This window comes from Falco naumanni, chromosome 6, assembly GCF_017639655.2.
Source record: "Falco naumanni isolate bFalNau1 chromosome 6, bFalNau1.pat, whole genome shotgun sequence".
Lineage (NCBI taxonomy): Eukaryota > Metazoa > Chordata > Aves > Falconiformes > Falconidae > Falco > Falco naumanni.
The window spans coordinates 78,731,709-78,755,344 of NC_054059.1; the positions used below are offsets into that span (position 1 = coordinate 78,731,709).

Below are 23,636 nucleotides of genomic sequence, written 5' to 3' on the forward strand. Positions count from 1 at the left end.
ATGTGAAATAAGTCATTAAGTAAAATTCGTAACAAATTCTTTAAATTCCATTACCTAAAACTGTGTTCCCGTAGGACTCTCCATGTTTGCATCAGAGTAAAAGTAATGAATAAACATAAATGTGAAGACTAAACAGATCCTGAAAGGCGATCTTGTTACAGCACTTAGCAGACACAGAGTGCCAGGTGCCATTTTCATTGTCTGGAGCAGCAGTTTGCTTGAGTGATAATGTTTATACAGGTCAGTGATGCTGCTTGTCCAGGAGATGTACCTGGGAAAGCCATTTCTTCCCTGAACTCTGTTGCAGGAAAGTCTGAGTCTAACTAGTAGGCATCTCTATGTGAACAGAGCTGAGATGATGCTGAAATGCTACCTGAGGTCATGGCAAACAGAACTCTAACTTTGGTTAAAGTTTTTTTCCAGGGTGTTTTGAAGGAGACTGGAGCTTGTCAATGCATTCTGAGAAGGGATTTGATATCACAGAATGGCTGAGGTTGGAAAAGACTCAAGATCGTCTGGTCCAACCTATCAGCTTAGAGCAGGATCACCTACAGCATGTTGCTCAGGGCTGTGTCTAGTTGGATTTTGAATATCTGGAAGGTTGGAGACTCCAGAACCTCTCTGGGCAACCCATTCCAGTGTTCGACCATCCTCATAGTTATACATTTATCTTTAAATGGCATTTCCTGTACTTCAGTTTGTGCCCATTGCCTCTTATTCATTCACTGGATACCATTTGAGAAGAGACTGTGTTTGTCTTCTTCACTCCTCCCCTCCATCAGTTATTTATATACATTGGCAAAATCCCCTGAACCTTCTTTCTTACAGTCTCAGCAGTCCCAGCTCTCTCAGCCTCTCCTCATATGACAGATACTTCTGTCCCTTGATCTTCTTTGTGGCCCTTCACTGGACTTGCACCAGTATGTCCATGTCTCTCTCCTACTGGGGAATCCAGAACCGGGCACAACAATCCAGACAGGTCTCGCCAGTGCTGAGGGGCAAACTTACCTCTCCTGACCTGCTGGTGTCCTACCAATGACTGCCCTTTGCTGTGAAGCCACGTTACTGGCTCATGGTCACCTTGGTGTCCACCAGGATGCCCTGGTCTTTTTCCACAAAGCTGTTTTGCAGCCTGTTGGTCCCCAGTGTGGTGCATGGGGATACTCCTCCCCACGAGAAGGACTTGGCATTTTCCCTTCGTAAAAATTCATGAGATTCCTGTTTGCTCATTTCTGCAGATTGTCAAGGTCCCTCTGAATGATGGAACAACCATCTGGTCTGTCAACTGCTTCTTCCAGTTCTGTATCATCCGCAAAATATGCAGATGTCATACACAGAGATTCAGAAGTGTTCCTTAGCATAACAGAAAAGCGTAACGTTAGACTCAACAGCAGAATAACTGGGTGCAATTCCCTGTCCTGTCTCAGGCCAGGATAATGTAGGAGGGAATATTCATCAATCTAAGCTGTCTGAAGATAAAAATTAATAATAATAATAAAATAATCACCTTTTCTGGGGAGGGATGGTATGTTTGGTTCCAGCGTGGGGATGGGATACCGCTGTGATGTGTGCTCAGATCCAGTGACTGGGAAATGCTCCCAGGTCTTGCAGTTTAATCACAGCCCTTAGCTGTAATGCTGTCCATATACGAGCACAATTCTCACAGAGTTCAGCAGCAGCCGACCCTGAAACTGTTCTGGCCTGTGATGTGTTTTGGTATGTAACACAATAGGTAGGAGGAAAATGTGTGCTGTGGATGGAGTTGCTGTTACAGCTGTGAGGCAAAGAGCCCTTCAAAGTGTTACTCTGCAAAAGAAATCCCCTTCCCTAGCCTATTAGTCAAAACAACTGCTCTGTGTCAAAGCAGCGCAAATAGCTTTTAGCCAAAAAGCTTTTTGAACGGCTGTTACGCTGGGGCCATTCTGCTCCGCCTGATTGCTGTCCCTATACAAGGGGTTAGTGTAGTACGCGGCTTCATAAATTCCACTGTCGAATTTCTATTGTCTCTTTGTTCTTCGTTGCCAAGGAAGCCAAATATTATTTCTGCCCTTGAAAGAAGCTGAAAATATGGGGAATGGCCTCAGTGAGAGATGGGGGAGAAAAGAGACCCTGTGGAAAAATACCTTTTGTGCTTTCTCTTATTGCCTTTGTAGAGATGACTGGGGTGATGTGGTAGAACGGGGCTGTTCTGTCTTTTCTCTGTTAGTCAGATGTCTCTATTACTATTATTATTAACTTATATTCCAGGCTAAGAAGTTCACTCTCTTTATGTATACTTTCACCTTCTTTGCCATGTCCTGAAGTGCTACTGAGCACTCCTGATTAAAAATCAGTATGCATTTATGTCTCTTTATCCCCAGTCTTTCTATAGCCCCTGTTACTTCATGTTCACAGGTCCTTGTTTTTTTCCTGGCCTTCCTACAGATATAGAGACTGGGTCTTCCTCAGCTGATATTTGGGAAACTGAGGTGTGGATGAAACTGGTATCAGATGAAGTGTGCTGGGAACTCTTCCCTGGCCCTGTGTCTGGCAGCCAGAGCTGACCATTCCTGATGGCACCAGGGAGGAGACAGAAGCTGTCTGTGAATGGCTTTTTGGGTCCCAGGAAGCTAAACTCGTATAGTTAGACCTTTATACTAGTAAACTAAACAGCATCAGGGGGATGTGCTAACTGCTGCCACAGAATTATCCTGTTCAAGTTTTTGCATGCTCAAGGTCACCGTTTGGACCTGCACTAACTAGCAATTTCCTAGTCACTGTCAGGGCATGGCTCAGGGGAGAGTGCAGGCTGTCCAAGTAGACAACTTCACCTTGTTTTGAGGGCAAGGAGAAGAATGTAACCATTTTTGCTTATCAGTCAGGCTAGTGGTGTTTCATCTTTCTCCCTCGGGGCGTGTTTTATTTATTTACATAAATGCAGTTTTTCTTTCGTTTTATGTAGGAATCATTTCAGGTGATTTCAGGTACTAAAGACAAAAGTTGCAGTGGCAGCAAGACTTCAGGAATACCAGAGGCTGAAGGACATCAGAGTCTCTCCAAAGACTGTGTTCTAGCACCAGCAACCACTGCGTTGCTGTACCATAAACCCTCGCTCACCTGTGGGACCCCAGAGGGATGAGGGCAGTGAGCTGCCGCTGAGCTCCACTTTGGGAAACCCTTCACAGAAGAAGGTCATGAAGCCATTACTCGGTGTTAAGATACACAATGGCAGTTCAGCTTATCTTTCTTTTAATTCCTACAATGAAAATATTCTTGAGTTCCTTACATGGGGCTCCCTTTACAGTCAGCAGAGAGGTGTAAACCAGTTTCAGACGTGGCTTGTCTGACCTCCACTCCTTTTCTCAGGCATCTACTTTAGAATAAAATGTTTCACGCCTGACAGTGCTTTCTTCTTTCTACCGACTGTATGGAGAGAGAGCTCAAATGGTAGCTAACCCCCATGCATGGTGGGCTGTAAGGGGCAGTCTTCTAAGCTGAAGCTTTCCTCCACCATATGGCTTTGCCTAGCTGGGAAGCAAAGCTACCTTCCCACCAATGCAAAGAAGAAAATATCTGAGGACAGGGATCTAATAGCTTTAGACAATGAAGCTTAAACTAGGATAAACTAATATAGCCAGTAATTTTTAAAGGCCCAACAAGATCACAAGTTCTGTGATCCAGTGACTTGGTTCTTCAGGAAAAATAAATTGGTGAGGTGTTTTGAGACAGGCAAGGCTTTTCACTTGAGCACCAGGAAGGTACAGCTTGTTTAATAGGTAGAAAGGAAGCTCTTGCATTAATGCTTGATCTTCAGCCCAAGGTACAGAGACAATCCTGCCTTTGCTCCCAAGTGCTAATTTCCTGTCCGTTCTTGCAATCTCTTTTCCAGGAGAAGCATGTGGGAAGTTGAGGTTAGCTTCAGGCTGCTTGGGCAGACTGACAGCCACAACTGGTGATGCTCAGAATGCCTGTTTCTTGTTAGTATTGTTTATATCAAGTAATAAAAAAAAACAATTTACCTGTGAAATCATCATTCCTGCTACCCTGACAACATTTATTGTTGCTCTAAGTTGTCCAGGTACTGATGAATAATAAATTCCCTCTTGGCTGAAGTCAATGACTTAAACAGAAGATGCTGATCTGGCAGTTTTGCCTGATTGTTGCATATGTAACACACTGCATATTCTTTTAAGGCAGTATTTGAGATTTGAGCCAAGTCATCAGTGATAGGGCATATCAGAAATTACAGGAAACTCATGCAAACCTACTTTTTTATATTTTCTTTTTTTCTCTTCTTACAGCCAGTCTGAGCTCCCTTTTTTCCTGGATAATACTTATCTCTGGGTAACAGAGCTCTTTCTGCAAATAGGTATGATTTTGAGCTTGACCATGTAGGAACAAAAAGAGAGGTCACTTACAAATGGATACTCTTGCTCAAAATATTTCTCTTTGCTCCTTTTTAGTATTTTAAGGCTGTTCTCGTGTTTCTGCAGTTTCAAGTGACCCAGCATCCATGATGCAACCAGCTGATTCTTGCTGGCAGGATAACCTCCTGGGACTACACTTCTAATTGACAAATGAGAAAGAGAATGATTTTTTTTTTGTATGTCTAGTCAACTCGGTTTCTCCTTTTGTTTTCCCTTTTTCATTTCCTTCTTTTTACCCTGCTCTGCTTCTTCCTTTCACTGTTTAGCCTTTTCTATCTTGTCTCAGTCTCTCCTCATTTCCTTCCCTCTCTTGGGATTCATAAAGCTGCCAAAGCCTGGCCAAAGCAAAGAGAAATATGCATTTCACAGGCAAAGGTCATGCAGAGGGCAGCATCATAGTTTTTATTGCAGGTCCTGGGGAAGAGGATGCAGGTTCATTCCAGAGTTGTTGCATTCATTACATTTGTCAAATCTACTCTGGATAAGAACAAATAAATAAAGTATGGAATTTAAAGCAGAAGGAAAAGGGAAATGTTAAAATCCCAGTGCTGGAAACAAGCTTTTGTCTAGTTTTTGAATTTTCTTGGGAGGTGAGTTCTGGGAGAATTAAGCACAAGGTGTCTAGTCTAGAGGGGAACCACGAGTGTGGATTCCCCACAGTGTCTCAGCAGAGCTTGCGCTGTATATCTGTGAGCAGTAGCTGTCCTTCCCACCACAGACAGCAATTTGTCATTGTCCCAAAAAATTTCCTGCTTCTTCAGTGGAAAAAATGCTAGGTGGCAAAGCAATCCAGAGTGATTTGACCTACTTGAGCATGAAAATTGCATATCCCTTACCCTTATTACACAATGTCAAATGAGGGAGGCCTTGAATTTCATAGTTCACAAAAAAGTTGCTGATAAAAATGACCATCAAAGTGTTGTTAAAATCAGTGACAGAGACTATAACCTGATTGGAAATATTTTCCTGTAGGAGAACTCTTCACTGCCAAGATGGTATTGGCACATGTAAGTCACACTGTATTATTCCATGCAAGGTAACAGGATTTCAGATTTGCTCTCTGGGATCACAGGAATTGTTCAACATTCTGACCTGCCAGTTGAAATCTACATTTTTCAGGGATGTGTAGGTCACTCTGAGAGCCCCAGAGCTGGCCTCTGGTGCTGTGTGCAAAGCATTTACATCTGTTTGTGATGGCTTTAGCAGCAGCTCCCGTAGGGTTATACACTTTTGCCTTCACTCCTGCTATTTGCCCTATTCTAAACAAAGCTGCCATCTCTCTGTACTCATTGCCTTGTCAGAATGAGTTCTCCTGAATGGGCAGAAACCTGTTTATTTAGTGTTGGTGTTTCTTAGCCCTTATCAGATTGTCATGGCTTAGTTCTTCATTTCTTTAAAGAATTGGTTGGTGAGCATACAGTCCTGTCTGTTCACTTGTGTGGTTAAATATCTGTTTTCTTCATCCAAGTCTGATACATTGGGCAAAAGCTTTCCTTTAATTTGGGTGGTACCAGGATACTTCCCTGTGTCACTCCCAGTAAAGCTGTGGGCAAAGGCCAGGCTGCTTTTAGGCACTTCTGCTGTGACTCTGCTGAGGCACGTGGTTATAGCAAGGCTGATTTATATTTCCTTTGCTGCACGTTTTTGATACAGAAACAAACCCTTCCCCCTGTGTTTGCAATGGTGAAAGGCTGTGTTTTGGTCACATTGGATGGTCCCCAACCTCCACAGGCTGGTGCTCTGTCTCTCACTGTCATGCTGTGTGGGGCCACGAAGGAGCTGTCACAGACCTTGCCAGATGCTTGATATACAGCAACTGCTTTTGTGACAGATGCTAAATATTCCCTATTTCCAGAGAAGATTTGGGGCTGAATTTTCTTTGGTACGTGGTGAACTGGTAAAGCCTGCACTTTCAAAATACTAAAGGAAAAAACAAAAGGCATGTTCACGGGGCATGAGGGTGCAATGGGAGATGGCTATCAGGTGCTGTGCTCACCAGCATTGGCTTCCCTGTGGATGATATAGCTAAAGGAGGGCCCAAGAAGGGGTTTGGCGGAGGTAGGGAGGTGACTTGCAGAGACTTATAGGGTTCTTCTCCCATGGGCCTGGAGAAAGTGTGATGGTGTTTATTTGCAGATTGACCCCATGAGCCATGGAAGTGCAAATTCTATGCTGTGCTATTCGATATCATGGATTAGGTGGAGGTGGACTAAGACGTTGATCACCATAAAACCTTCTTGGCCTCTTGAATAAGTAGTGAGACCTTCAGTGAGCTCAGAACGTGTCCTGAGGGAGATGCATGGGTCTAGCTCCTGACTCCTTTCCCTGTTACGTAAGAATATTGTGTTGGTTCATTGCTTGAGCAACACATGAATAAGTTAGTCCCTGACCCTTGAGAAATGGCATAAATTTGATTTCAGAGGTTTTAGTGACCAGACCAGAGGGTGCAGAAGGACTGTCTCTTGCCGTAAGACCCAGTGATGCTTGTCAGAAAGGCTGTGCGCCAGCCTGCCCTGGGAGCAGGCTGGGGGGGGGGGACAGATCCTGTTTGAGCTCTTAAACTTTGCTGCAGGCAGTTCTGCCTGTGGCTGTGGGAAGGCACCAAGCTTTGGGACTGCTTTTTCTTAGCTAGGTATTTCCAGCTGTTGATTTCCAGGATTGAATTTGTTTTCTGTAAGAACTGTCACAGGAAGGAGCGGGATCAAAAGGACTTTGCTGTGGAAATGGAAGTCAGACCGATCACCAGTGAAATGTGTCTACTTGAGGAAGTTTACCAGCAAAGGTGCATTGGTAGTTATGCACGTGTCCCCTTGTTACTATGTTTACTATGGAAAATTATATGGGTATCATTATGGCAGCTTCATTATATCACTGCAGTTTTGCTGTTAAAAATCTCTTGTATATAAGCCATCTAGAGAAAACTGTCCTTTCAGCAAAATAAACCTGTTATAACTTAATTCTAGAAGAGCTACGTGACTCCCAGTGGTGTGAGCTCCTTATCGCTACTTAGAATGCAATAGCAAGGGCACAGTCAGCAGTGCTGTGATTGATTTGTGTGATGACTGGGTTTTGGAAAGGGCTTGGTTGACAGCCAGGGAGAAAGAGCCAACTGAAGCTGCTCAGGAAGTATCACCCATGTAGTTCCTTCAGCTATAAAGCACTGACCTTAACACTTACTGCAGCTGTATCTTCAGAATGAGACAGTGACTAGCTTGTCTGTAGTGCGTGGAATTGACCTTTTTGGACTGTAAGAAGTATACACTAAATCTTTCTCAAAATTACAGCTCTCAGTCTCTGAGTACTGAACAAATCCCATCAGGCTTCCTAAGGCAACCTGGTAATTATCTTTAGGTTATGCCGTAAAATGTATTTTATAAATATGATTGTGCTGTATGCAATGTACTTTATATAATTGACACACAATGCATACTAATGCATGCTAAATTATACTTTTTACAGTTAAATACATTAATATTTAATGCTACCATATTAATTATATAATGTATTAATATTTATAATGCTATGACACTATTTTAACAAAGTGTTCTAAGAAATTCAGCACTGCAAAAAACGAACTCTGCAGTTATAGAGGGGTTTAGGCTTCTCCTGCAACTTAAGCTGGGTAAAATATTCTGCAAAATTGTTTGGGTATTTTTTAACATATGTGTGTGCATGTGTGTATGTCTGCATATAAATATATATTTTTTTATATATATATATACACAAACATGTACACACACACATGGACTTTTTAGTGGGAAGTGTTGGGAGTTGCCAAATCTGGTAGCCCAACAGAGACAAGGCAGTGACAGCCCTGTGTTCCCAGGTGCAGGCAGCAGCGATGCTGAGCATCTACTCCTGATAGAGAGAGGTGTGTGTCTCAGACCACTCAGATCAACACAGGAAGAAACACAAACAGCACCAGTGGCCTCATCCTGTTACCCTCTCTGGTTGATCAGGATGAAAGCCTGTTAGTAGAACATATGCGTACATACATATATCTCCCAGTAATTTGCCTTAGACAGTCCATGCAATAGCTGGCTCATGGATCCTCTCATCTCCAGGCACCTCACACACAGATGTGTGCCTGAAGATGGGTGTCTCAGTTGACTCCTTGACCCCTGGTCTTCCCATAGCTGGCCTGGACCTCCTGGTCTCTCCTGGAGCCAACACTCAGTCTGTCTGGTCTCTCCAGTATTTGACTCAGACTTGTGGCCACTTTCATACCTGATTCCCAAAGCTCTTATCCTACATGCCAACAAATCCAGCTTGATAGTCACTGGTGATCACAGACGAACATACACACCCACACAATATGCTGGAAGGGCACACACACAGACCCTCTGACCTGTGCCCAGCTCTGGCTGCTGTCATTGAGATCCCCATGTGGACACAATTCAGTGGAAGGTGCTTTGATCTGGAATAGAGGAGCAGGAAGCAGCCAGAGAGAGGGTTGCAAGTTGGTGAAGTCCTGGTGCAGCTCTTTCCAGCCAAATTCTCTGTGCTGTCAAATTTCCTTCAACATCATTGATGCCTGCAACCATAAACATAGTGAAAAAAGAGTTTTTCAAAAAATTCCTTAAATCCAGGGGAACTGGATGGTCAACCCCTTGAATCACAGGTCAAGATACTGGTACAAGTTTGTAAGAGCAACGCTGACAAACTGGAGAGCGCCCAGTGTAGGGCCAGTAGGGAGGCTTGGGCTGGAGCACATAGCATAGGAGGGGAAGCTGGAGAAGAGAAGGCTGAGGTGGGACCCAGATGCTTCCTTCTGCTTCCTGAAAATTGTTATACATAAACCAAAGCTAGGGTTCTCTCAGAGGTGCAAAATAAAAAGGCAAGAGGCAACAGAGGAAATTCTGAGCACTTATTTGAAAACAATTTTAATCAGAAGGGTGTTGAAACACTGGCATAGGTGCTTCAGAGGCTGGGGAATCCCTGTTCTTGGCAGTCCTTGCTGAGAGCTGAACAAGGTGTGCTGAGCAGCTTGATCTCACTTTGATATCGGCCCTACTCTGAGCAGCAGTTTGGACTAGATGACTTGCAGGAGGCCCTTCGAAGCTGAATTTCCCTCAGTCTAGAAAGATAAGCTTAAAAATAAGAGATAATTTTAAACGCTCTTCATTTGCCTTTTCAAAATGTAAAAGATCAGGGAAAAAAATCTCCATATCCATAAGGGCTTTAAAAACTTACTTTAGAAAAAAGTAAGGTCTCAAGAAACCACAGACTTATGCAACATTCAAAGAAAATAATCTAAGATGATATTCAATAGCAAAGGAGATCTTTTGCTTTGAATATTTGGTGCAATTCTTTATAAAGTTTTAGACCTAAAATGCTTGCAGTTGGAGTTGCTTATTAAATTCTCTAGAGTTATTCCAACTGTCTGTGAAAGGGCTGCAGTGTTTCATTAAATTTTATAGGTGTTTACAGTTAGGAAATGTAAGGGAATAATTAGCAATAATCCTTACTGGTATCCGAGTTAGTTATCTGTTAGGTATCTGCAGAGTTGAAAACCACCTGCTTTTATTCCTGTCCCCCCTAGCCCTCACCAATCTAATTTCCACTACGTTCTCATCCTTATACAAACCCAGGAGACCTATGAAATACTGTTCAGCACTTACAACATGTTACCTTGTTTAGCCTTGAAATGCTGGCACTCATCTGTAGTTCTAAATTCACTCTCGTTTCAAAGCCGTTTTTCTAAGTTAACACTGGATACTGTTCTGAGCTGCAACTGTGGCACAGAAGATCAGATAGTGGGCAAGGAACTGTTGGCTTAAAATAAAAATATTTTCCTAAGTATGCTTACAAGATGCTGAAGTTTATTCAGTGCTGTATGGTATCTGAAAGGTGAAAGGGTTGGGGAGTAGCTGAAGGGAAAGCAAATCTCTCTGTAGAAGGTTTGTAATAGCAAATTTTAATCTCAGGTATTAGTACCAAAGCAAAACAAACCCTGCTTGTCTGCACTAGGCTTCTCTGTGATTTGAGAGAGCTGCTTTTACTACTGCAACCACAGGATTATCAGTAATGCCTGGTATGAAATACGTTCATTGAGTTACTTGCTCTGGCTTCAAGCCTTGCCTGGGGTCACATTTCAGTCCTGTTTGCCTGTCCTTGTGGCGTGTTATCCTATTCCACTGGCTTAGCACTGTTTCTGTGAGATGTGATGAGTATCGCCGTTCTGTGTATAAAGAATAAGCTGAAATTCTGCAGTCCCTAGCCTATCTGAAAGCCAGTGTGGTACAGGGGTAGTCTGAGCTCCAGAAAAGTATCTGATTATGGTCTCTCCTGGAAGAAAGTTCTGTTTCACATCCAGAGTCTCAAAAACCTCTGCAAGGAAGCTGAGGAAACAAGAAGAAAATAACCATAGATACTGGGGAAAAAAGTATATATATTTGGAAAGTAAGAGGATTAAAAACAAAAGAATCTCTGCGAATGAGGAACAAGGCAATGTTTTTATTCACTAACACAGTTAATTACACTGACTTAATGTGTTTCAGATAAGGGAAATTGCATATTTCTAAGTAGTGTTCTTTTTTCATTATGTTGATTTTACTCTATTGTGTGTATACGCTTCTGTATTTGTAACTACAAAAGCTCAAAATGGGATATTTTAACAAGATATTACTATAGCATAGATATAGCTTGATGCAGATACTAATGAAGCACTGGTTTGAATTATGTGTAGTAGGTCATTAATCATTAAAATAATTTGAGTTTCCTTGTAATTTATTAGAAGTTTCAGATCTTATCCAAACCATACAAAGAATTAGTTTTATTGTTATTGTCTCTATTCCTCCAGCACACACCCACAGGTATGTTTACTGGTGAAAGATGAAATTTGTCTTCTGATGATTGGCGAGATAGTGTGGTGCTATGTACCTTGTCAAACAAAACTAAAGCAGTATTTGGTAGAAGCAGGAGAAGAGGGCTTACTGCTTTTAGGCAACCATGGTTAAATGTGATGTATGAATCAGTGTTTGTATACTCTACTAATTTCATCTGAGTCGGGTGGAAGCTGTTTTATCATCTGTGCTTTTGTAAAGAGCTCCATCAGTTGCTTTGGTTTCCAAAAAGCAGGGCTGCAGCTCTGAGAGAGTAAGTAAAGGACGATGTTTAGATTCACAGTACCTGTAAAATGATGATATTTTGTATGAAACTGTTATTTTTATCTAGTCTGCCTATGTGTTAAGGGTTAGAACTTAGGCTGTTGGATGAGAACTGAGGAAGAGTTACCTGGAGAGGCAATGGTGAAAATGGTTCTTGGGAACTCGCATTGCTGGGTGGGATGGAGTTACAGTCAGCGTGAAGCATTGTATTTGGTGAGTAGTGGAGAGTAATTGCCAGTGACTCATAAGGGGTCGAACTGGACTTTAGAAAAATAAACTGCAAATGGTGCTTGAAAGGACTATTACCTTCTTGTTAGAGAGAAAGAATAATCTATCGGTTTTGTGATGCATTTTTTTTGGTTGTTTATTTTGTTTTCAGAATGTAAATCTCTGCTTTGGTAGTGACATCATCTTTTGAAATGAGATATTTAGCACCTGACTCGTATACATTGATTTAATTTGGGAGTATGGATGCCCACCGGCAAAAATCCAGCGTCCTCTATACAATCCTTTAAAAAAGAAAAACGCTAAACCCAAGATACTTTGAGATTGTTTTTGTTATCCCAGATTTTCAATGCATGTAGTACTTGGAAAGGGTTTGGTGGGCTTAGTGCTTCAGATTTATTTTATGCTTTTACCGTGCTTTCAAATGAAACATGTATTTTTAAAGAAAAGCTCAAATTACCACTTGCTCTAACATTTCTTGCCTAGACAGACTGATAAGTGAACCACCAAATAACTTCCTGGTAAAATCATGAGAATTTATGTCACTTCCATTCCAAGATTAACCATGACAAAATAGAGTAGATTTGGCTGTAGCAGTACAGCTGGGGTGTTTTCCTAAAATAATTGCTTGCCTTCAGGTCCTGGATCTGACAATGGAGATTTCACGTGCCAGAATTTGAGGGTGAAGAAAGAAGTGGCAAATGTCTTTGGCCATCTTTAAAAACAGCCTGTCTTATCTTTCTTTGGAGTGGACACTTACAAGACTATCCCAGATACAAGAGATAATCATATCCCAGATAATGCAGAAACATATACTTGATGGGGAATGATAACATCATTTGATAATACCTTTATCATCTCAGTTTATTGACTGTCACATTCTGTTGTCTATGAATAGCTGATCAGTGATCTGCTCTATCATTTTACTAAATGAAAAACATTTCTTGCAGCCATCAAAAAGAGATTTTTTTCATGCTTGCCTGGAAAGAGTCAAAGAGCTCCCTAAGCTATTCCTTGTATGCTTATGAAGTGCTTCTTACCTTGGTATACAAGTGCCGTTGACTACGTGTTTATGCATTTCATTCAGTAAAGAGCTTCCCAGCAGTTCCCTCCCTGGTACCACATGCAGTGGTACAAAAGGTCACTGGAGGTTTGCTACCAAAAATTCAGCAAGGATGCTGAAAACAATTCAGATTTTGTACTACTGAACCGTGAATGAATGGGCAGTGACAGATCAACACTTTCAAAAGAACTACCAATGAATCTAGTACAAATCTGGTATGCTTAAGGGGCGGGGGATGGAGGGGAAAAAAAGCACATTACTCTCTGCAGCCACTTTCTTCTGCTCTTTGAAGAACATCATGTCATCCCTGATCATGCCCACGCCTAATCCAGTATCTTCTCTCTGACAGTGGTGAGTGCCAGATGTTTCACACATCGTGCTTTGTTGGTTATTAGCCAGTCATTATCAAAGCATTCAATCACTTCAATATCTTGAGCCTGAATGAACTCAAGTTATTTTGAGATTGCTGATGGAAGATGAGGGGAAGGAGTTGTTTCAACAAGTGATCTGCGCTAATTGCAGGGGTTGAAACCTTTCCTGGTCCTGAATTGGTAATATGAAAGGCACACTCTAGGATGGCTGTTCTGACAGAAGAATTGAATATTCAGAAAAGCCAGTAGAGTATTGATTGCACTTTGTATTTCTCTGGATCCCGGATAGGTCAGCCTCAGGGAAAAGTCCTAATGCACTGGAGTAACTGTGTGGAAAGGAGAGTTTAATGTTTTGTGTTATGTTCTGGTTTTGTTTGTAGTTTGCTTTTCTTGATGCCCATGTTGTATGGTTGCCTTTTGAGGGAGGAGAGCTGATCTTACACCAGGAGTAGGTGTGCAGCATCACACAGTGCATGTGTTCTACTGACTGGGGAAGGAGATGCACTCCAGTAGTTCATTTTGTCCACAGAGTGCTTCCTTGAATAAGTGAGATAAAGGCACTGAATTAAACAGTGCTGTTCTGGATCTGATGCAGCCCTGTCGCTCTAGTTACTGGGGCTGTGTCTCAGCCTTTTTCTTATAAGCAAATGCTGCCCCGGGGACTTGGAAATTATTATGTTGATTTGAGTAAATATCTACTTGTCACGCACCTTGGGGCACTGCAGCAACAGAACTGCTAAGTAAGAACTACAGGCTAAAATTTAGAGAAATCAGAGAAAACAGCCCTCACTCAAGTGGCAGCTTGAATGCTGAAGCTAAATTACTGTGTGTGGGTTATCTCTAAGGGCAAGGATTATAGGATTATAGTTCTTTTAGGCACCTTGAAATTTGTTCAGACCAGTGTTCTTTCATGCAACTCCTGAGCTAGGTTTCAGTGTTGGTATGGAGGAACTGTTCCCAGTATGGCCTCTGGATGTAGGTCATACTATTTTGGAGAGGAAGATGAAGTTGCTGGATATGGCCTTAGGGGCAGAGAAAAGGCTCTGGGAGTGTTTAACTTGGTGGAGTAAATGTACCCTACAGATGTGTCTACAAGGAGAGCTACAGCTGATGTTGGAATAACTCTAAGCAAGCCACATGAATTCTCTCAGACCACGTGAATTGCCCTTCCCTGTGTGCATTATCCTGTCTTGGAAGACATGATGATGAACATGAGGAAGCAGTGCACCTTGCAGTAAGGAAGGGTAACTGCACACCAAGCTGGCCCCTCAGTATGGCAAAGATGTTGAGAATCTGGAGAGAGTCCCTTCAGCTGCCAAGAAAGCAAGGGCACTGGAACGTATGATAAATAATAAGAGACTTGAGGGAGCTGGTCTGTTCATCTAGGAGAAGTAAAGAATAAGGAGAGTGGGATCTAATTACTGTTTTACCTGAAGCTATAAAGGACATGGAACCAGTCTTTTATCTGAAATGTACAATGGAAGAACCGGAGGGAACAAAAAGAAGACATAACATGGGAAATCTCAATTGCATGTGATGTAAACATTTTTCACTGTGAAAGTTGTTAAGCATTGGCACAGGTTGCCTGGAGAGGTTGTGGAGGCCCCATCCTTGCAGATATTCAGGATAAGGCCCTGGGAAACTCAATCTAAGTTGGCCCTGCTTTGAGCAGAAGCTTGGACTAGATGACTTGCAGAGGTACCAGCCTAAATTATTCTATGATTATGGGCCACCAAGAGAATAGTCACATTCCAGCCATCTTTTAAAAACAAATCTAAGTTATACATCAGGTTCCCTCTTAGGAATGTGTCCGGGGTTTACTTGTTTCTCTTAATGGTTTTGTCTTTTCTCTCTGCCTCTTAAGAGTCTACCAGCAACAATACCACAATGTCCTGTCCCTGGCTTCCTCTACCTTTTCTTAAGAAGAAGACAGGGACGGGGCACCGTGGGATTGCTGCTGGCAGACTTGTGTGGGTGGCCAGCAGTGGGAAGGGGACTTCCAAGCTCATGACACAGAGGACATCCATAGGGTTGAATGGGACCATGGCTGATGCTGACCTGGGACATGCTATAGTGTTCCCTGCACAGATGTTTCTATACCAGCACCACAGTGCTTTCCCCTCATGCCTGAGTGTGGCAAAGCCAGGATTTGTTTGGCAGTTGCCGTGGCAGGCTTTCTCCCCATGCTTTATTCTTGTTAACAACTTTATTCTTGTGGATAATGTCATCCTCTCACAAACAAGGAGAGATTTGGTTCTGCATGCTGTATGCCTTCTACAAAGATTGAAACTTTGCAGAAAAGGAGAGAAAGCAAAGCTTTTGTGTCAAAGGCCTAGAAAAGAAGGTGCAACCAGAAGAATTGAACTGACACATTGTGAAGAGAGATCAAAGATGTGACTGGTGTGCCATGATGGAATAGGCCTTCATGCAACCAACTGCAACCCCAGCTTTCCTTTTAGCGGCTCTGTGTCTGGGCCTGTCTTGCTTATGATTGTAAGTTCACAGGAAAAGTGAGGCTGGGAGGGACTTCAGGTCTCTAGTCTAACCTCCTGGTCAACTAGAAGGTCAGACCAGGGCACTCAGGGCTTTGTCCCAGTAAGGCCTTAAAAATCTCCAAAGGTGTATACTGCACAGCTTCTTTGGGCAGCCTGGTCTACTGCTTGACTGGCCTCACAGCAAAAAATTTGCTTCATACACCCAGTCTGAAACTCTCTTCTTTTGTCTTGTGCCTGTTTTATCTCATTCTTCTACCATGCACCACTGTGAAGAGCCTGGCTCCATCTCCATGACACCTCCCTGCAGATACTGGCATGCTGCTATTAGTTTCCCCCAAAGCTGTCTCTTCTCCAGGCTGAACAAGCCACTTCTTATAGGGCAAGTGCTCCAGCTCCCAACCATCTCAGTGGCCCTCTGTTGAGCTCATTCCAGTTTATTGAAGTCTGTCTTGTACTGGGGGGGCAAAAATTGCATGTGGTATCTAGATGTGGTCTAAATAATGAGTCTGGCATGGTCGCATTTCCCGTAAACTTGACACATGCTGGTGTCAATAAGTGGTATGACTGGACTAAGAGTTTGGAGCATCTGAATATTGCTTCCACTGAGGATATATAACATGGCTGAAGGTCAAATCACCAAGCCACCCCCACCATGTCATTATCTCTCTCCTTTGCACGTGTGTGAGATGGGTAATAAAATCCATGTCCCTCATTGCTTGTTAGTTGTGCATTTGTTAAACTGCACTGCTGTATAATCACCTAAATATTAACTACCGTTCACTAATGATGTGTTTTGTCTTGGTTTTTGCAGGTTACATATCACAAGTGCTAAAGAATTACACTGACCATGCCTGTGATGGAGAATATGTTTCCCTGAGATGTCCTCACAGAACCACCATCAGCATCCAGTCTTCTTTTTATGGCCGAATTGTACCAAGTCATCAGATGTGTCCTTCTCGCTATCCCCACTCCTATGCAACTTTAATTAAAGAAGATGTTGCCTGTTCAGTTGGCACTTCCCTTCAGGTACTGCACATTAAACTGCATCTGTTCACTTTGGACTTCTGTCTTTCCTTGGCCAAGCAGAATCTTTCTGTGCTGGTGCTGCATGGACCTGTATTAAGCAGTGCTACCCAGCATGGGAGCACTGACGTCTCACACAGCTCAGTGGATAGTTCATCTTTGTAGTTTAGACAGGACTGAATTAGATTTTGCTGATGAATTTCTTAACTTGGCTGAAACTCTACTCAGTAACTGATCAGGGATGTGGCTGAAACAGAATAACACTGCAAAACTACATTAAGTTTGACTGGGTTTGAAGATACATTTTTTTGAAATAGTTTTCCTTCTCAATGGTTAGGTTTTTCAACACATTCAACAATCGCTGTGCCATTCTTTTTACTTTAGAACTGATCATATTTCAAGAGGCTTTTACTTTGGTAACCTGAAACGCAGAGAGAATACTTGGGTTTACTTCTGACTCATTTGGCTCTTAGGCCACAGTAAGTGTTCATACATCACTTAAGCTTGTAATATCCCTAGCATCAGTAGTTAATCAGCTCTGTCCGTTTGTGAGGGGATGTTGACAATATGTATCCTTCCAAGAGCACATGTGATGTTGGCAAATCAAAGGATTATTTGGAAGGTATCAGTGTTACTCAACTGTCAGTAGGAACAACTAAAATCAGAAACATGAGTTGGCTGATGTTGTTGAGATGAATGGGGCCTGCCTCCTGGGTGTTGAAGTAAGCACAAATCTTTCCAAATACGGGATGTGGGACTGTGAAAACTTTTGGGAAAAGATCTCAAGCATCTAGTGTGTTTATGGCTATGAATCAATAATGGCTCAAAATTTTATAGCAGAACTAGATTAATGAACCTACAGTGTTAGTGAATAATTTCTTTTTTAATTTGGCTAAAGGCCAGAGTTTCCCAAGTCACTTCTCACTCTTGCACCCAGAGTTTTTAAGAGGAATTTACAGCATTTTTTTGAAGTTGATTTGGCTTCCAAATGTCAGTGGGAAATCCTCAAGAATTTGCACGGGGTTGGAGTTTGCTCACAGTGTAACCCTTAAGCTGTCAGATTTGCAGTTGCCCTTGTAACACTTCTACTGCATAACAAATGACTGAGCTGCAGTAAGGGAGGACACGGTCCTTATCAGTGGAAGGTTTTCCCAGATACGATAACAGAAGTTCATAATACAATAGGCAAGAGGCAGCTGTGTTGTTTAGGGTGGGAGAACGTGGACCGAGAACTTTGGCAGAGGCTAGCCTTCCCTTCTTCATTTTACTGATCTACTGCAAAATTTACTTGGAACTTTTCATTAACCAGTGTGACTGATAGCTGTGGTAGCTATGTGTGTAGCCTCATCCCTTGTGGGTGAGTGGCCCGCTTAGGGCATATGGAAGAACTTGAGAACAGGGAAGATGTAACCTTTGGCTTTCCACACCACGGTTTTATGTGCAGGAGGGATTTTAAAAAGTTCCTTACCTGCCTGGCTTAGCTCCTTATGTCCTTAGAGCTGTTACCCATTAGCTTTGCCTCCAACACTTACAGTGCTTATAATTACAGCTCCTCTATTTATCAGAGTGAGAACTGTGTTACCTGTAGGTAGTCTTGTAGCAGATCTCTTGTACAGTGTGTTTGTTACATGAGTGAGACCAGAACATTCCTCTTCACCCATTTCTGGGGATGTAGATGTACTAGAGAAGTATCTGACATTCTCTGTTATGCCACAAATTTCTTGGAGGGACCTTGGACAAATTCCTGAGTCTCTTTGAAGGAGATCCACAGTGCCGCTTTGGTGCCTCTGAATGTGGCTTTGATACCTCAATGTGCTCCTTAGCCAGGGTAGGATGACTCTGAATGCCAGAGACGAATCTTGTTGTCTTTCTCAGTCCTGGAGGGGGTGAGGCCTCTCTGGAGGGTAAGCAAGAAACTCTACAGGCTGAATGGCAAGCTGCCTGCAGCTTGCTGGTAGGAAATACATGTATGTAGGAAACTTGGAAAGTTGTAGACAAGGAAATTGCATGTATTTTTGTGGTTTTGAAACTCAGCTGTATGGCTGCTATAGGCAGCACCAATTGTGTGTATTTTCTGATTGGCAGTAATTAAAAAAGTCAGCCAAACCAAACCCTTCAAAATTAAGTACATAAAATTGCTGTGTCTAGTCAAACCCGTGACTGTATAAATTTGCTGCTTCTCTGGAGAGTGGCCTGGAGGGAGTGTAAGGGGCAGTTATTAATACTCTTCCCTGCAAACACTACCTGTGAGTAACAGTTAATTCCCATTTAGAAGCTCTCTCCCCTGGAAATGTCCAGTTCAGACATTGCTTCTATGTTTAAAAGGGAAAAGAAAGGGTTGATCATACTGATCAACAACCACTACTAATCCAGCCTCATGTGGTTGGCTGCCAGGATCCCTCACTTTAGTCACTTGTTTTTGTTTGAAATGAAATGCAGACCACTTGGGGGAGCGTGTCTGAGATGTTAAGGCAGTGACCCCAAACTACACATTTCTGTTATTCTGACACCGTAATGTCAGATTCAGTGGGAGATTTCCAAATGCACAAAGAATTTGGACATTCAGACTGGGATTTCAGTTTTGATGTGGTTGGTCTCTTTTTAACTTTTAGGTCAAGGCACACGAATATGAAGAGATCAGAACAATGAAATGAAGTTGTGTGGAAAGCCAGACACTATTTGCTTTTTAAACAAGTCCCCCTGCTCCCCATGCTTCATTGTTTAACAGGGGAGCCCAGAGTTCTCATGAGCCCCATGAGATACATGGCAGGAAGGAAAGAGAGATCTGTGCTGTGAAGCATCAGATTCCATCTGTGAAGCGTCTTTGAGGTACTTTGAAGATGGAAGTGCAGAAAACTCCCACTCGTTCTTTAGTAATAGAAGCTAATTTGGGGCACTAGTGCTGTTAATTAATAGTCTGCTCTGGTATTGGCTATTCTGTGCTTTCCTTGTGGAGTCTTGCAGAGGGTGTTCCTGACTGCGAAGTAATAAAGAACAATGTCCTTGTCCCAACCAGGAGGGATGGATGAGGGACAGAGAAAAAGAACATCTGGAGCCTTGGTGGTTCTGGTAAAAGGGACCCATGCAGTGCAAACTGTCCTGCCTTGGCAGAGGAGGTCTGTGAGGAGGGGCTTTCTGGTGGCTGAACCATCTCTTTTCTTGCTTGTAGGTCAGGAAGGGCAGCTGGCAGGACCGAAATCTCTTCATCTTTCACCCAGAAAAGTAAATCCTTGAATATTAAGGGTCGATTAGGCATATTGGGGTCATGACACTGAAAACAGTTGGCAGTAGGTAAGAGGGTGTTTGTCCACATTGTGTGATTTACGTAGAGATGAGTTGTATGCTCACTAGAAACTGTATTGTCAAAGCAGGATGGTTTGGGTCCTGAAGGGCAGAGCTGCGCTAGCATGGTCCTGTGTGTGGTGGTGTCTTTGTGATGACCTCCCATGTACCTTTACCCCTTTGGAGTGATTGTGCAGGTGCAGCTGGTCTGAACACGCAACAATTTTGAGAGCTTGAAGATTTTTGGTAGGTCTGTGCATTGTGCTTTCACAGTGGAGTTTTCCTCTTGCTCTGGCCCATGTCACCGTACGGGGTCAATGGCCAAGCCCGTTTTTAATTTGCCCAGTGATTTTTTTAGTGTGAGAGGATGGTGAAGAAGCTAAATTACATTGCTGCACAGCAGGGGCTGACATGGGAACATCTGGAGACACCTTTTACTCCAAGGAGATCTGCTGGGGGCCATCCTCAGCTGCTTTATCCTCTCCCTTATGCCATGGCCCTCTCCCCTGTCAGGCTACTGTATACATTTGCAGTTCCCTGCCATGGGGACAACTCATGAGATCTTGCCTCTGGGGAAATAAGGAAGCTGATAAACAGATACAGAAACATTGTGTTTATTCAGATGAAGGCATAAATGCTGGCACAGAGGACAAAGGAGAAATAGGAGTGCTAAGTGTTCTGCATTGCCTAATGCTAAGTGTCTCCTGATATGTGAATCTGGTAAGAAACCTAGTCACTCCTAGCCAAGCTTACAATGTGCAACTTGTGCCTGCAAAAATACATGGAGGTGTGTTTATATTTGAAGGAAACTGCTCAGCTGAAGAGGAGGAGGTTGGAGTAGCTTGCTTATAAAGCTTTTTGCAGCCTCTCATTCCTGAATCAGTATTCCTGATGTCACTTGTTTTCAGCAATAAACCACTAAAGGTCTGTAGGGAAGAATGTTTAATGGTTGGTCTAAAATGATTGCTTATTACCAGAAAACTAGATTACACTTTACAGCAGATTACCTGCAATATTCTCATTTTGGTAAACTGATAGAAAAGTAAACCCACAGTTTATTTGGAAGGAAAACAGAAAGCCCTGGAGCAAAGCTTATTTAGAAGGAAAATAAAAAGTCCTGGAGAGGCATGTAGCCTTTGTGTTTCTGCTCCCAGATATTTATCAAAGACATTGCAGGCTAGCTTCTGTCTTCATATATACACATACTGAATTCAGCAGGAAACTACACTTCAGAGGGCAATGTTTTAGCGTGTGACTTGTTTCCCCAAGAGGAGCTGTGCTTAGAAGGTGCTCTGGGTCCGAGTCATGCCTCTCCTTAGAAAGATTAGCTAATTTGGGGAGGGAGCTTAGGCACAGCTGTGGCCTGGGTCTCTTTCAACACTCTCTGGGACAACCAGTTGTTGGTGATGAGAATCACTAGTGCTGCTGATGTGGTATTTCCTTTTGTCCTTTAAGAGTGACACAGGACACCTTGGCTGCCACTGTCTCCCTCTGTCACTCCAGCAGCATGTACAAAAGGGAGCAGATTCCTTGCATGCTAACCACAGGATTCCCTGAACCCTCCTTCCCCCTTTTCTATTTGCACGTACCAAGAAGGTTTCCGTGACAGAAAGCAAAGGGGAGCTGACCTCTTCGGTGATGGGAAGATGAGATAAACTTTCCAGTAGCTGCGTGACTCTCAAAGCATGGGCCATTGATCACAAAATGAGGAGGCTGGAAGGTCTGTGTGTGTTACTGTTTCTGAAGAGGGCTTTATTTTCCCCAAGTATTCTGGATTAACTGTGGCAGAGTAAAATACAAAGTAGAAAATACTCCAGCTGCTCTAGGTTTCCTGGTTATCCAAGGACAATGGCTTCTGCCATGCCCAGTCACGGGATATTGCATAGTCCCACTGATGTAACAGCTCTAAGTGGCCTCAACAGGAATGAGAAAGGGCCCTTTCTCATGACCCCGAATGTCTGTAAGATAGTGAAGGTCAAGGGGAAAGAGGGAGGAAACTGATAGAAAGTAAGAGTAATGATCATCAGTACCACCGGGAGGGGAACCCACTGTTCGTCATATTGCATGTTAGAAGATTTCCACCGCTTAGACGGTTTGAACAAGGAAAGTTCAGAAATGTCAGTGAATTAAAGAGCAGTTTGGGCTATGCTTTGTCAAACTATATTAATGACTTTGCAGAGGATGGTAAGCAGTGAGCTCAGGGTCCAGAAGAGCTTACAGTGCCAAAGTTGCTCTTGAAAATCAGAGAACCAGTGCAGCTTCGTTCATTAATCTAGCCCAGGCTGAAACAGCTCTCTGGCCAGCAGCTCCCCCAGCTGATTATTTGAAGCAGAAGTACTGCTTGAAGCAGAGGTGATAGGTAATCTCTAAATTGCCATGTATTTGAAATCTTTGGCTTGACTGAAATAGCTCATCAAAGCAGTGTGATTATGTACTGCAGAAGGGACGTTGGAAGCAGAGGTGGCCGGTGCAGCCCGTCTCCCTGATGAGGCAGGACTGCTCCCTGGGGTGTAAGCCTCCTCCTAATGCTTTGTTTACTCTACATTTAAACTTTCCAAGTCATGGGGTTTCCAACATTGCCACCAAGACCCTGCTTGATGGTGTAATGGTTTGCTTTGTGTTTTAAGCTTTCCCTTTCTTTAAGACCATGACTTTTGGTTATGCACCCTTGTGTATTTCTGCGGCTTAGACCTCCTTTCCATTTGAAGTTGACCCTGCATACAGATTAAGTTTTGTACTGTTAGGAAATGTAGGTAATGTTAATTAGGTGATATTCGTAATGCAGCTTTTATCAGGTCCTTCTGTTTGCTGAGCATGTTCCTGCTCTTTGTGAGCTGCTGTCTCTGGGCTCTTTCAAGGCTCTGCCAGAGGAGCTCTGCTGAAACTTGCTGTCATGTTTTAACATCCCAGCCCACTGCTGCCTGCCCTACTGCCCTGCTGGCATTTACTACTCCTATAGCAGAGCTGGTGAAAGGGGGTGTGTGCCCAGTTTTTAGCTCTTTACTTCAGTCTGGTGTGCTAATGTGAGTAACCAAACATGTGGGCATAGTTCCCTCCTCCTGACTCTGCTATGAGCTTTGCGAAGTCCATGGGAGAGTGATAAGAGAGATCTAGTAGAGTACTAAAACCTGCCATAGATCAGCAGTCAGGCTTTTGATCTCTTCTTCATGTGATGTGCAGATTGAATGCAGTAATTTGGGCAAAGCTGAATTATTTTCTAGTGAAGGAGGCTGGGAAGGTCGAGTGATGAAGCTGTAGGCAGGTAACCTGTATCTCATCGACATGGATTTCATTTCCTTGTGTAGTCTGTCCTTTCCTGTTGCTGATCCTTGGAAAACCTTGCTTCACGGACTTCAGCGCTTTGTGTGAATGGATAGACATGAATGTGCAATCTTCACACAATCAGAAAAAGGACCTGTCAATAAGTTTGCAACCTGAAAGTACTAAGTTCACAGCATGTTTTAAAGTAATATCAACATTCAGGGGTATATAATAAAAAGTATAAAGATTCAAATGAAATGTGACATGAAGTCATTATGAATGCATTGTGCTATGTGGCTTTCTAGGGAGAATTCATGTTGCCTTGTTTGTTGTATTTACTACTTATTGCAAAACTCATGGAGGTGCACCAATAGAAGTGGTGGTGTAACTCCACCATAATG

The 23,636-nt window shown here is 42.9% G+C and overlaps 1 protein-coding gene across 2 annotated transcripts in view; it reads left to right on the forward strand.

Annotated features, from left to right (window-relative positions):
* The window catches only part of EVA1A (eva-1 homolog A, regulator of programmed cell death), a 224,367-nt gene that overhangs the window by 56,722 nt on the left and 144,009 nt on the right, over positions 1-23,636 (forward strand). For both annotated transcript variants that reach the window (XM_040597726.1, XM_040597727.1), the window contains exon 3: positions 16,481-16,695. In XM_040597726.1, the coding sequence (XP_040453660.1) occupies positions 16,615-16,695 (81 nt within the window). In that variant the 5' untranslated portion in view covers positions 16,481-16,614. The remainder of the gene's footprint in view (positions 1-16,480; positions 16,696-23,636) is intronic.